At 37.0% G+C, this 13,004-nt stretch overlaps 1 protein-coding gene across 1 annotated transcript in view; it reads right to left on the bottom strand.

Moving 5' to 3' along the window:
• The window catches only part of ARHGEF38 (Rho guanine nucleotide exchange factor 38), a 109,946-nt gene that overhangs the window by 6,876 nt on the left and 90,066 nt on the right, over positions 1-13,004 (bottom strand). Inside the window, exons 8-13 of the mRNA XM_006216154.4 lie at positions 11,975-12,079; positions 10,092-10,214; positions 6,959-7,270; positions 2,514-2,657; positions 1,504-1,702; positions 1,109-1,365 (exon numbers count right to left, since the gene is read on the bottom strand). Of these exons, the coding sequence (XP_006216216.2) occupies positions 1,109-1,365; positions 1,504-1,702; positions 2,514-2,657; positions 6,959-7,270; positions 10,092-10,214; positions 11,975-12,079 (1,140 nt within the window). The remainder of the gene's footprint in view (positions 1-1,108; positions 1,366-1,503; positions 1,703-2,513; positions 2,658-6,958; positions 7,271-10,091; positions 10,215-11,974; positions 12,080-13,004) is intronic.

Genomic DNA, 13,004 nt, shown 5'->3' on the forward strand with positions numbered 1-13,004 from the left:
AGATAAACAAGGATCTTGCCTGAAATATTGTTTGAAATTTTGAAAACATCAAAATGTTCTATATGTTTATTATTATGCGAATAGTTACATAAATTATGTTATATCTAAAATAATTAAGTACTATGCAGAATTTTTTAAGGAAAAAGGTAGACATTTAGATATTGATATGTCTAAGATACATTGTTAAGTGAAAAAGATTATGTACCACATATATGTTCCCACTCATATAAGTATAAATACTCATATAAATATAATATCTGAAAAGGTATACCTGAATATAATCTCTAAAAAGTAGAACTGAAGAGAGAATAAAGGCCTTTACTTTTAATTTACATATATCTTTCTATTTTAAATTTTCACAAATAGTATGTTAACCTTATTTGTAAAAAAGAAGTTAAGATTAATTAATGAAAATCCACTGAAGAAAAAAAGCAAGTTTACAAAAGGAACGTGAGTTGGTCACCACTTGGGGATTAACAGTTAAATATATTGAAGCTTTCTGAGATAGCAAAAAAAAAAAACTATAGTTAAGTTACCATTTGGGGAAAGGATTATGCCAATAGTCTTTGCATTGATTAAGTGAGGGAAAGGTAGCTTTTAAAAGTTTCAGTATATAGTATATAGCATAGGTCATTATGCAAGAGATTAAAAATGACCAATTCATAGATGTCTCAATGAAGATATTGCTCTCAGAGGAATGATGGCCAATTTTTCACATGCTACTAATGGCAGCAATCTGTTCAGTATTGAGCTGTTTTTCTCTGGTGGGTGAGTGCAAAAAGACCATGGTCCCTTCACTCGAAGTACTAACAGCTGCGATTTATTCAGTGCCTACTCCGTGCTGGGTACCTTACATATGCTCATTACCTCTAATCCTCACATCAACTCTGCAAAGTAGGAATTATTGTCCTCTTTTCCTCATTTGAGGAGACAGGCTCAGAGAATTCAAATCCTTGCAAAATGTGCATAGGGAGGAAGTGCTGATACAGCCCCTTGGTGTTAAAGCTGATGCTTCCACTGAATCTCACAGTAAGACAGAGCCGTTAGAGAGAACATCTTTCACGATTTGAACAGCCAAGCATTTTTACATTAAGGTTCGAATTCTTACCTGCTCATCTACTTGAAAACTGTTAACATCAGTACCGTTGGTTTCAAACTTTCCACATGTTCCACTAAGAGATGAGCTGCTATCACTTATGCTACCTTCTGGGGTGCCTGTGACACTGTCACTGGCTGGTCGTGAAGAAACGAAGAGGCTGATGTTATCAAAATCATCATCACAGAACCTGTTCTCAGCGTCCACCTTCTGCACTTTTGCTGGATTGTAGGGTTTTAGGAAGGAGGAATACACGTATCCTTTTATAACTGGATAGGAAATAAAAAGAAAGAAAAAACAAGGTTAGTTGTATACTCTTTCCAAACAGTTGTGTTGAAAGAAGCATGCAGAGACCCCTGGGAAAATCTCAACTAGAAGAGAGGTGGAAGTTCTGTGCAAAAACTTACTTCCTGTGTCAACAAGCCACCTGCTCGTACTGCCCAGTGGGTCTTTCTGTTCCATCACAGCCACCAACTCCCCTTCCAGAAGATCGATGTCATATTCTTGTGTAGCATTGCACTTGCGCTTGGCTTGGTAGATTTCCTCTGTACTGTATGTGGACAGAAGTTTGGAGCGGTGAGTGTCAGTTTGACGAGGCACTTCTGGCTGAAAGAAGTAAGGAGAGATTTTGGTTTAGGTAGATGTATGATAAAATCCTCACTGAGTTGGTAAATATTTCTTCGCTGGAGACTTTTAAAATATTGACGCCATACATTGATCTGGGATTATTTCAATGTTGAGGCATAGATCAGGTTATTATTGTGAAGTATACAGCTGAGTTATGCAGTGAAAAATTCTCCTGTTAGCACACGAGGGCAGTGTTGTAGAGAAGAAAATTCAACTGCGAATAAGAAGGCAGAGGTTCTAATCCCTCTTGGATGTTGAACAATTTTTTAATTCTTTGCCAAGCTGTAGGCAATCACTTGTGTATTAAGCACTTGATAAATAATATTTAATTAAGTAAATTGTACATGTGGATGAATTTTTCTGGGAAGTAATATCAGTAAATCAGGCAGGAGTTAAGAGGCCTGGCCCCTGGCCCAGCTCTGCCATTAAGTAACTTTGAGAAAGCCACTTTATCTCTGAAGACTGGGATTCCTTATCTAGAAAAAAGAACAGTTTGAACTATGATTTTGCTCTATAAAACTCTGTTCATTCATCCAGCAGATATTTGTAGAGAACCTACCTTGTATCAGGCACCATTTTAGGCACTTGGAATACATCATGTATAAAACACATTAAAGTCTATGACCTTACAGAGTTCATAGCACAGAGGGGAGAAAGACAAGAAAGTCTACATATAGTAAGTAGGGAAATTACAGGATATTAGAATAAGTGATATGAAAAATAAGACACTATGATTTAAACAAGACAAAGAAGTGACAGTTTTCATTCTCATGAATGCTATCAGACTCACCAGAGTTTGCACAGGCTTCTTCTTTTCAAAACTAAGTTTCCTCTCAATAAAAGTAGCACTGTTATCCTTCATAAAATTCAGATTTTGAATCTCTTCTAGTACTCGATTCTGAATTTCAGAGATACTTGAGGCTAACAAAGGTACCTGTAGGTAGAAATGATATGACATTGTTCCCAGACAACTACTTAACCATATTAGGTATTGAATTTAATAGATTTGTGATGAACAGTGAGAAATTATACTATATTCCACAGCGAAAAATTAGGGCAATGTTAAAACTTCTAGATAAAAACAATCCAGTTTGCTGTCTCCAGAAACCCCACTAAAATGACAAGAATAATTTCTTTTTTAAGTTTCAAGCCTAAATAGAAGGAAACAGAAGAGATAAAAAATTACAATAGCAATAAAATTTTTGGAAGAAAGGCTCTGTAATTAATGGCAGTAGGCAGGCACCTCCAATGTGGTGGGATAGGATAGTAGGAAGGGAAAAAGGCTAAAACAAGAAACATTAGTTAAGATCCTGTGGCAGTTTTAAAACAAATCAGCAAATTCTTTGATATGCTTCCCATCAAGAGGTGGAATCTAATGTCCCCTTCCTTCAAAATTGGGTGGGATTTTATGGTTGCCTCAATGAATAGAATGTTGAAATAGAGTAACAAGTGACGTTGTCTGACTTTCAAGATTAAGCTAAAAAAATTAAAAACCTGCGGTTTCTGCTGGTATCTCTTGGGACACTCACTCTGGACTTCAGTCACTATGGAAGAAGTCCAGCTGCCCTGTGGCCACTTTATTAAAAGACCATGTTGAAAGGTCAGAGCTGGTGCAGTCCCAGCTGTTTGAGTCTTCTGTCATTGTCCCACCACCAACCTTAGACAGTGGCGTGAGAGAATCTCTGTGGCTCCATTTCAGCCCCAACTGATATCTGACTGAGACACTGATAGTGATTACCTGATCCCAGTGAACCCCAGAACTATGAGAGACAATGGTAACAAGTAACTACTAGTTGCTTCATATCACCAGGGTTGGTGTAATTTGTTATGCAGATATAGATAACCAGAACTGTTTTGAAGCAGTTGGATCCCCAGATTCTTTTTTCTATTTCAGTGAATCTTGGCAATTGCTTTTTCCCTACCTTAGCAGAAGATTAAGTTTTCTTCTCTGTGAATGGTAAAACAGTCTCTAGACTGGGGACACTAAGCACAAATCATGGTGGGGGACCCCTGTTAGAAAGAGGTAATTAAGTGTGTGAATATAGACTGGACCCAGAGACCTTGCCAACTAGGTCCTCCAGGCAGAAAACTTGAAGGGACATCTCTGGAGATTCTGACCAGCCAAGAGGACCATGACCATATATGATATACAAAGTCTCTCTCTCTTGACATCAGAATGAAATTATCCAAAGAAACTGAATTAAGTGAGTTTCATTGAGAAAATATTAAGAACAAGTAACTTCTTAGTAAAGTGCTGGGGCAACTGATAGCCAACTGGAAAAAGATAAAGTTGCATCCATATTTCACATGATGAACCAGGATAAAATCTACATGGATCAAAGGTTTAAATAAAAAATATGAAACAACAAATCTACTAAAGGAAACACAGGTGAATTCATTAGGAGCCTCAAAGTATGGAAGTCCTTTCTAAATACGACTTAAAATCTAGAAATCATAAAATGAGAGATCAATAAATTTGACTATATTTAAAAAAAATGAACTTCTGCATGACAAACACACACACACTACAAATTCCAAAGACAAGTAGTAAACTGGGAAGAATATTCTCAATTTACAGTTCAGACAAAAAGCTCGCCTGCTTAGTATAAGTGTTGCTTCTAGAAACGGGAAAAAAAGCCACTAACTAGAAGAAGGGGCAAAAGACATGAACAGCTGGTTCACAGGAAGAGAAACAGAAATAGCTGTCAAACACAGGAAGATTCTCAACCTAACTAATAATTAAAGAGATACGAATTAAAATTACACTTGAACCTGGATTAGCAAAACTCTAGGGAAGCCAAAACTCTCACGCTGGAAGTGGGAATCTAAAACAGTACAACCCTAAAGGAGAAAGTCAGGCATTATAAACAAAATTACATACGTATTTACCCTTTGGCCTAGAGATCCCACTTGGAGAAATCTCTTTTAAGTATACATCTGCCCACATCTAAAATGACTCTGGCATTATTGTAATAGAAGAAGATTGGAAATAGCCCAAATATCCATCAATAGGGACAGGTTAATACACAAAAGAATGCATATTGTATGATTCCACTTATATGAAAAACAAACCAGGCAAAACCGTCCATGGTAACGTAAGTCAGAAGAGTGGTTCCCTTTAGGGGACTATAACCTGGGGGTAATCATGAGAGGCTTATATCTAGATCTGGGTGGTGGGTTACTCCGATGTGTATACATGCAAATATTCACTAAGATACACACTTCAGACTGATACATTTTACTGTATATAATCTCTTGAGTTAGACTTCTATTTTAAAAGTTTTAAAAATAGGGGATTAGTCAGAGAAATGCAAATCAAACCACAATGAGATATCACTTCATACCCACTAGGATGGCCATAAAAAAAGACAGACGTAAGGAAATCAGAACCCTCAATCATTACTGTTGAGAATGTAGAATAGTGCAGCCATTTTGGAAAACAGACTGGCAGGTCTTCAAAAGGTTAAACAGAGTTAGCATGTGATCCAGCAGTTCCACTCCTAGGTATCTACCCAACAGAAATGAAAACATAAATCCACTAGTAACGTGAATGTTCATAGCAGCATTAGTCATAATTACCAAAAAGTGCAAATAACTGAAATGTCCATCAACTGACGAATGGATAAATAAAGTGTGTCATATCTATACAATGGAATATTATTTGGCAATAAAAAGAATTGAGTACTGAAACACACTACATGGGTGGAACTTGAAAACATTATGCTAAGAAAGAAACCAGTCACAAAGAACCACATATTGTATAATTCGATTTATACCAAATGTCCAGAATAGGAATATCTGCAGAGACAGAACTAGATTGGTGATTCCTGGGGCTGGGGTGGTTAGGGGAAAATGTGGAGTCACTGCTAATGGAATAGAGTTTCTTTTGGGGGTGTTGACAATGTTCTAATATTGGTTGTGATGATGGTTGCACAACTTTCGTGAACATACAAAAAACATCCAATTGTATATTTTAAATGGGCAAAGTATATGGTATGTGAATTGTATCTCAATCAAGTTGTTACACAAAAAAAAATAGTGGGCTGGTTATAGACTGTTGTACAAGGATGCAGTAAACTAGTATAAAGCTGTAAAAGAAATGAGGACGCACTCTGTTTACTGACATGGATGTTAAAAAAGCAAGTTGCAGAATGGTGCTATAGTGTACTAGTTTTGTGTAAGAAATAAAATGTACATTTCACTTACTTTTAATGGCACAAAGAAACCCTAAAAATAAAAATAAACTAATATCAATGAGGGTGGGAGCAGGAGATGGTTTGGAGACAGAAGGTATGAGACTGCTTATGCATTTGTATGTAGTTTTGCCTTTTGAACCAAGTAAATGTAGCACCTGTTTATTCAACTTAATTTAATTCAAAGGATAAGTTAAAAGTTAATTAAATGTACAATGACAAAGTAGGGACAATTAATTTTCCTCCAAATGTTGCCCATTAAATATCTAGCCAGCTGGACGATAACATACACTAATACACTTGAAATGAAGGGCCAAGAAACCAAGCTGTATTTTTTAAAGTTGATTATTCGGTTGTAACTATCTTTCTTCCTCTTCAGAAAATAATTATAAAATCATATCCTAATGGAAAGCTAAATTATATATATATACATATATGTGTGTGTGTATATATATATATATATACATATATATATATATATATATTTTTTTTTTTTACTTACACACACACACACATCAGGCTTCTCTTCCTTACCAGAAAACAAAAGCAAAACAAAGACTGGTTTGTTGGATATTCTACTTCTGTTATTATACTGAGATGGCCTTATTTTTTGGTGGACATCTTAGTCATGGTTAATTCAAAAACTGTTGAATGGGAAGAGAATACAAAATATAAATTGATAAGCTTCAACATAGTATCAGGTAGATGCAGCTACATTGGTTCCACCAATGAGTGGGGCAAAGCTGAAAGATTTTTGATGTTTGAAAAAGAATTTCCAAAAAGGCCTACAAGTGTGTAAGTCATAGCAAACTGGCACTAGGATACTTTCTTCTAGTTCCTGTGGAAAAGCAGTATAAGGACCAATGCACTATGTGGCTTCAGTTAAAATAAGAACCACACCACACACACACACACACACACACACACACACACACACACACTCACACTATGCTCAGGCACGCTGTGTGCAGGCTGTTTTGCATGGTGTGGTTTCTAACAGATCCTGAAGGCCAAGGTAGCCAGGTGCTGGCGCTGCACTTACCTGCACCACCGTGCAGTAAACCTGCTGCGCCACAAGCATCAGGTCCCTGAGGAGGGTGATGAAACTGCACAGGCAGTTCCACAGAATCTTCAGCGCGGCCCGGTTGAACACCTGGAGCTCTTCCACCAGCTGGGCATTGAGGGCTTCATATTCCCTTTTGGCCAAGTCTGACTCATCTCCTGCCACCCGCTGCAGGTAGCTGTTGTAGTCCAGTAATTTGTCATAGCGTTTCTGGATTAGCTTCTGAGGCCCTGGAAACAGGGACAGCAGGGCTGACAGGGGCATCAGGACAAGCTTCTGTAAGTGAGCTGCCTGCCAAAGGAGAAAAACAATCCCATCACGGAAAGAGGAATGCCTAATACCACGTCCAGAGCTGTTATCGAGAGGCTGACTCCCTCCCTGCAGGAGCACAGAGGAAGACAGGAAAGCATCTAGTCAAGTTATAAGAGGAGCATGGGATTATTTTTTTAGAGTTTAAAAACAATTATTTGTTTTATTTTATTTATTTAATGGAAGTACTGGAGATTGAACCCAGGACCTCATGCATACAAAGCATGTGCTCTAACACTGAGCTATTTCCCTCTCCAAGGGATCATCTTTTTGTTCAGCTAAACCTGTTCAAGGACTTAAAACAGCAACTCTAGACTCTAATGTTGACCCTGAAGAGTGAATAGGAAGAACACAGAAGTTGAAACTGCACACCTAAAATACGCTCCACCCACCCTTCTCTCTACAGCCATTGGTTTTGTCACTGGGGCCATTCCCTCACCACTTTCCCCTTCCCCTTCTTCTTAATCCCAGAGATGGGGAAGCTACTCCAGCACATGTGGTGGGGGCAGTCTCCATCTCTGACTTCCAAGACTGCACAAATTATTCACGTATCTTTCCCTTCCTTTGCTAGCAATAAAGGGAAGATAGTTGGTCTTAGGAGAGACCATATCCTATTCCTCCCACATCTGCCCCAATCCTCTGGTTACCCTGGTGGCTAATTTGGGTAGTGGAATTGTACTCCCTATACAGAAGTACCCCCGTATTATAGGTATTTTGTTCCTGGTATAGAAATGACCAGAGAGTTACTGCTTCCTCTTTAAGTACCTTGAAGGATTGAGCTGATGCCGATTTTGTGTCCCAAATTGTTGTATTTTTAGGTCTGACTCATTGAAAATGAACATCATATTAACGCCCAGCTCCATACCAGCATGTGAGTACCCTGGATTTAATTTCTTCTATTTCTCTTTCCTCCTCCCCTGTATTCCAAAGAGCACAAGTAGCCTGTGTTTGCTGACTATCCAACTTTACCCTTTATCGCATATGCTTGGGTTTCATGATTATGCTACGGAAATTTGGAAGCAGGTTTCTCTTTTATACTCTGGGAGAGTTCCTACAGAATCAGCATCTGAGCAGCAGCTTGTATTAATTAACTTAAATGACCTCCGGTAACTGAACTCATGGGAAATCTAGAAGAGGAGGGAAACTAATCTCTTACTGGCTTCAGCAATAGCCAACACAGATTAAATCTGATGTCTAGCTTATAAAATAATCAATATAGACCTGTAGACTCTTTAATGAGTCCTTCGATGAAGCAAAGAATCTGTTTACTGTTCTGGGATAAATTACTGTGTCTGTGACATGACTGAATTCTACAGATAATCTAATTACAATATTACAGTATATATGTCCTCTGACCCATAGACACAAACCAATTCACTCGTACATGGGAATTATGGTTGGAACAAACAAGAATCAGAATTTATTCTAATATTTTGTGCTATACAAAATGTGTAAATAGTTCTCTCTCGTGGAAAAATAAAAACAATTGTTCTGCCTTTAGATAGATTTTGAGTTCTTAATATTTGATTTTTAAAAAGAATTCAATATAACTTATCTATTAAAAGATACTTTTATATTGAGATTTCTGATGATTATTTTAACTTAGCCTAATTTATTATCTTGTGATTTTATACAAGGTAGGGAAGGATACCTTCTCTCTTCATTCCTTCCAGTTCTGGAACACGCTTGATGATGGAGAAGCTATATACCATGCTCTTACATGGTGTTCAATAAATATTTACCAGCTTGGTTATGTCAGAATTAAGCCAGAGAGCACACCCTTAAGGACTTTTCTAAAATATGTTCTCTGAAATTATGCCCAGAAAGTGTGTAAAGAACTAGCCACACTTTTCCCATTTAGCACACATCATAAAAACTCTCCTCTCTCTCTTTTTCCACACCCCACTTCCCACCATCTAATCTATCATGTTAGTTTGTATGTAATCATGACTTTCCATTCTCCAGTGCCGTGAAAGCAAGATGCTGCTGGGTCATTTTCTACTGGAGTGGGGGCTGTATCAGTTCCCAGGATTCAGAAATATGAGATAGGGGACATTACTGGTACCAGTACAAAAATGCCACTTCAGGGGACCTTCAAGATGATGAAGGAGTCTATTATCTTCTATATAATATGTGAAATACTACTATGAAATACTAACACCTATGGAATACAAGATACTAAATTGTACTTAGTATTACTGACTAGTTTACCACCCAAATACTTTCTTGGCTCAAGTATATTTTTATGATCCCCAATCTATGTTTTATGATTCTGTGTATTTCATGGAACTCTTAGAAAACAAATATTTAACCACAGAACAGAAGATACATATAATATATGACCCTTAAATAAAAGCCCTTTCTCAATAGGAAGGCTTTCCCTTCCAGTGTACAGTGTGTTAATAAAATTCACATCCTCAGAGACTATCTTTGCTCCTCCTGTAAAAACTCTGGGCATTTCCACAGACTCCTTTAAGAAAATCACAGCTTTCTAACTTAATAAATCCCCTATATACCATATGCAGACTTAAACTAAATATTGATTTTAAAAGCTGCACAGACATTAACTATCCTAGAAACACAGTCTGGAGCCCTCTTAAATTTGGATTATAGTAAAAGCCTCGCTAATCCACTTCAAAATATTTAATGATAAAAAAATCTCCTGTTTAAATCTACTCATTTCGACATTAGTATTTGCTTTAGTGCATGTTTTATTTTTCACTCCAAGAAAGTAAATGAAAAGCAGCTTTTCTTTTAACCCTACTATTTCATTTGCATTCATCTGTGACTATAAATAACTTACAAAGTTGTCAGAGGGATTTGGGGCCTGACTTGGAGCCTCTGAATCGCCCCTCTGCTCCTCATCTTTGCTGTGTGAAATCTTCTGCAGCTCGGTTACATTCTGCAGAGCTAAAGTCATGGCATCCTGAAACCCAAGAACAAAGTTACAAAAAGGGCAACAATTAAATGTATCTCAAACATGCACTTCATCAAAATAACTCTCTATGACCACTGTGGGAAAAGAGAAAAAAACACAAGGAAAAAATTTCATGAATACTTCGTACAATCAAATGACTTGTAACAACCTATTTCCTTACTTTCCCCCCCTTTTTTCCCCTTACTTTTCTTACCGCTCCGTAGGTCTCACATTCTCTTTTATTACGTGGAGTCCACCTTAAATTCCTGCACTGGCCATTCTTCAGCATTCAATTCTTACAGATCCCTTATTTTAAAAATCAGTCCTCTTTGATTTATGTCTTCGGTTTTCCTTAGTGAATTTACTGCTTTCTTTATGAGAAGATGCTCATACTTCTGTTGAATCAATTAGTGGAAATAGAAGACTTTTCTGTAGATATTCCCAAGGAAACATCTACAAGGCAGGGTTCCCACTGCCCTCTGGATGTTGTAACTATGTTTTGATTTTTCTTTCACAGAAGGCAGCACTTTAGGAAGAGATTAGCAAAGTTGACTATAAAATCAGGCTTTGCAGCAGTTAGTAGATAAGAAAAGAGCGTGGCTTGTTGGTTATGTAACATATAACCTTGTCTCCAAATCGCTGTGCCTGTCACCTTAATCCTCCATTGATGTGATATTTTATCAAAGCATGCAAACATCTTTTTTCAAAACTGATATCCAAGAGAAAAGCTGGAAAACGGGAAGGGATCATTTATTAACTAACTTCCATGTAATTCTACTAACTTTCTCTGTCTCATAGTCATGATGACTGTCAGGATGTTGTTCAGAATACCATGTTCCTTTCATGAGATCCAGTAGAAGAAACTCCTGACTGGTCTTTCTACTGAATATAATTATACTGAATTCCAGTTGGTTTGTCTAAGTCAGTGATTCTCAACGAGGGCAGGAAAACCTCCTAGAGGACTGGTAATCTGTGGGGGTGTTTTTGTCTTCTGCCATGGGTGTGTGGGAACATCTGCATATTGTAGTTCATATTACTTTGTCAGAATGTGTTTGCATTGTTATTGATTTTCTTTTATGTACACTTACCTACCTAAGGTTAAATTATCTACGAATTTCATCTAGAACTGTAATGGGAGCATTGCAAAACATTGGTTGTAAAATAAACAGAAGCGCTTGGTTTGTCTTAGAATTCTGTGATCACACATCCCTATTTGGGTTGGTTGCTGGGTGGTCTACAGCTAAATTTGAGATGCACACGTGGGTTTTTGTGGGGTTTTTGGCGTTTATGTTATGCACTTTGTACTCTTAAACTTCTATTCTAATTTTATTTTATACTCTCTTTTGATTTTCTTTTTTCTTTTAGTCCTAATCTTAAATTTGCAAATTTTGCAAAAACACACTGTTTTAGGTACTGGAAAGAGATATGTCATTATAATCAAACAAATAAACAAAGAGAGTTTCTGCTTTGTCTGCCATTTTGCAGTAATGAGCTCATCTCTATTAAGAGATGCTCATGGTCCACCCCATGTGGCAATCATGCAAGCAAATGTCCCACAATATGGCAATTTGGATTGGGGGAAGGATGGACAAAGAGCAAAACTCAGGTCTTTATACTAGCTTCCTTCGCCAGCAGTTTGCAGCCCCCCCAAATTTGATACAATAGATGTCATCATATAAATGAATGAACAGTCACATTTGTTCTTCATAATAACCAGAGACTTTAAGACCTTCTTGTAGAAACATCCAAAACAGTTGTGTCTCACCTACCTGTACATGTTGGAGACAGAATGAAATGTTCTTCACACAATGCTTCACAGTCTTTTCTAAAGATCTAAATAGCTTTTCTTCTCTATTAAAGGTATTGTCTTTCACCTAAAATATAGATGAAATTATTTAGTTTTATAACTCAAAGGAATCTCGTGTTTTAAAAAATTGCAAACTGTGTTCGCCCAGCACGAAAAAACTCCTCGCTGAGATGAAATGCTATGCTGGGTGTCTTAACACAGTACTTTTCTGTGTCCCAACACACAAGTACAGCTGATGTTCAGTTAGCGTAGTGAAGCCACATGGTGCCACTTAACTTTCTATTCAGTTTTCACATTGCTTCACCTATGTCATGGCAGCTGCGGGATGTAAAAGTCTTCTCTGCAGTTTTTAATAGCATATATTATGTATGTACTCTTAAATTATACAACATTTGTGGATCTATAAAATAACAAAATTGAAATAAAAAAATGAAAAATTAAATTAAAATGAAAAGTTGCTCTATTGATTAGAATTTATTGTTTTGCTGATAGGACTCATTCCGATTTGTTTCACAGTGCTTATTTAGAAAATATTCTTAGGTTCTTGGCTAAAGAAATGTGATAATTCTTTATCAACTCAAATTTGAAAGATGATGTGCAATCTTAACAAAAATAGTTCGTTAACAAAAACTCTGCAAAGTTAAGATAATGGTCTTATGTGTTCAGTTATTTTTTATCTTACATATATAGCTGTTAGCATTCAGAAAAATATGCTTTTTATATGCTGTGGCAATTTCTAGGAGGACACATTGTTGCTAATCAATGGTGAGAAGTATTTCTTGGCATTCAAGATGACTACAAAAGAAGATCAGAAACAGCTTCCTGTTGGCGAAATCTGTGTGAACACCTGTTTTATGGAATATGAAGTGTGTTCTGTTTTATGGAATATGAAGTGTGTTCTTCCGCTTGGTACTGGGTCATAACCGTAGCTGTTCTCAGTTCATACTTTCGTTAATCAGAACTGAATGCATAGAAAATGGTGACATTTTATT

Source organism: Vicugna pacos, chromosome 2 (assembly GCF_048564905.1).
Source record: "Vicugna pacos chromosome 2, VicPac4, whole genome shotgun sequence".
Taxonomy (NCBI): domain Eukaryota; kingdom Metazoa; phylum Chordata; class Mammalia; order Artiodactyla; family Camelidae; genus Vicugna; species Vicugna pacos.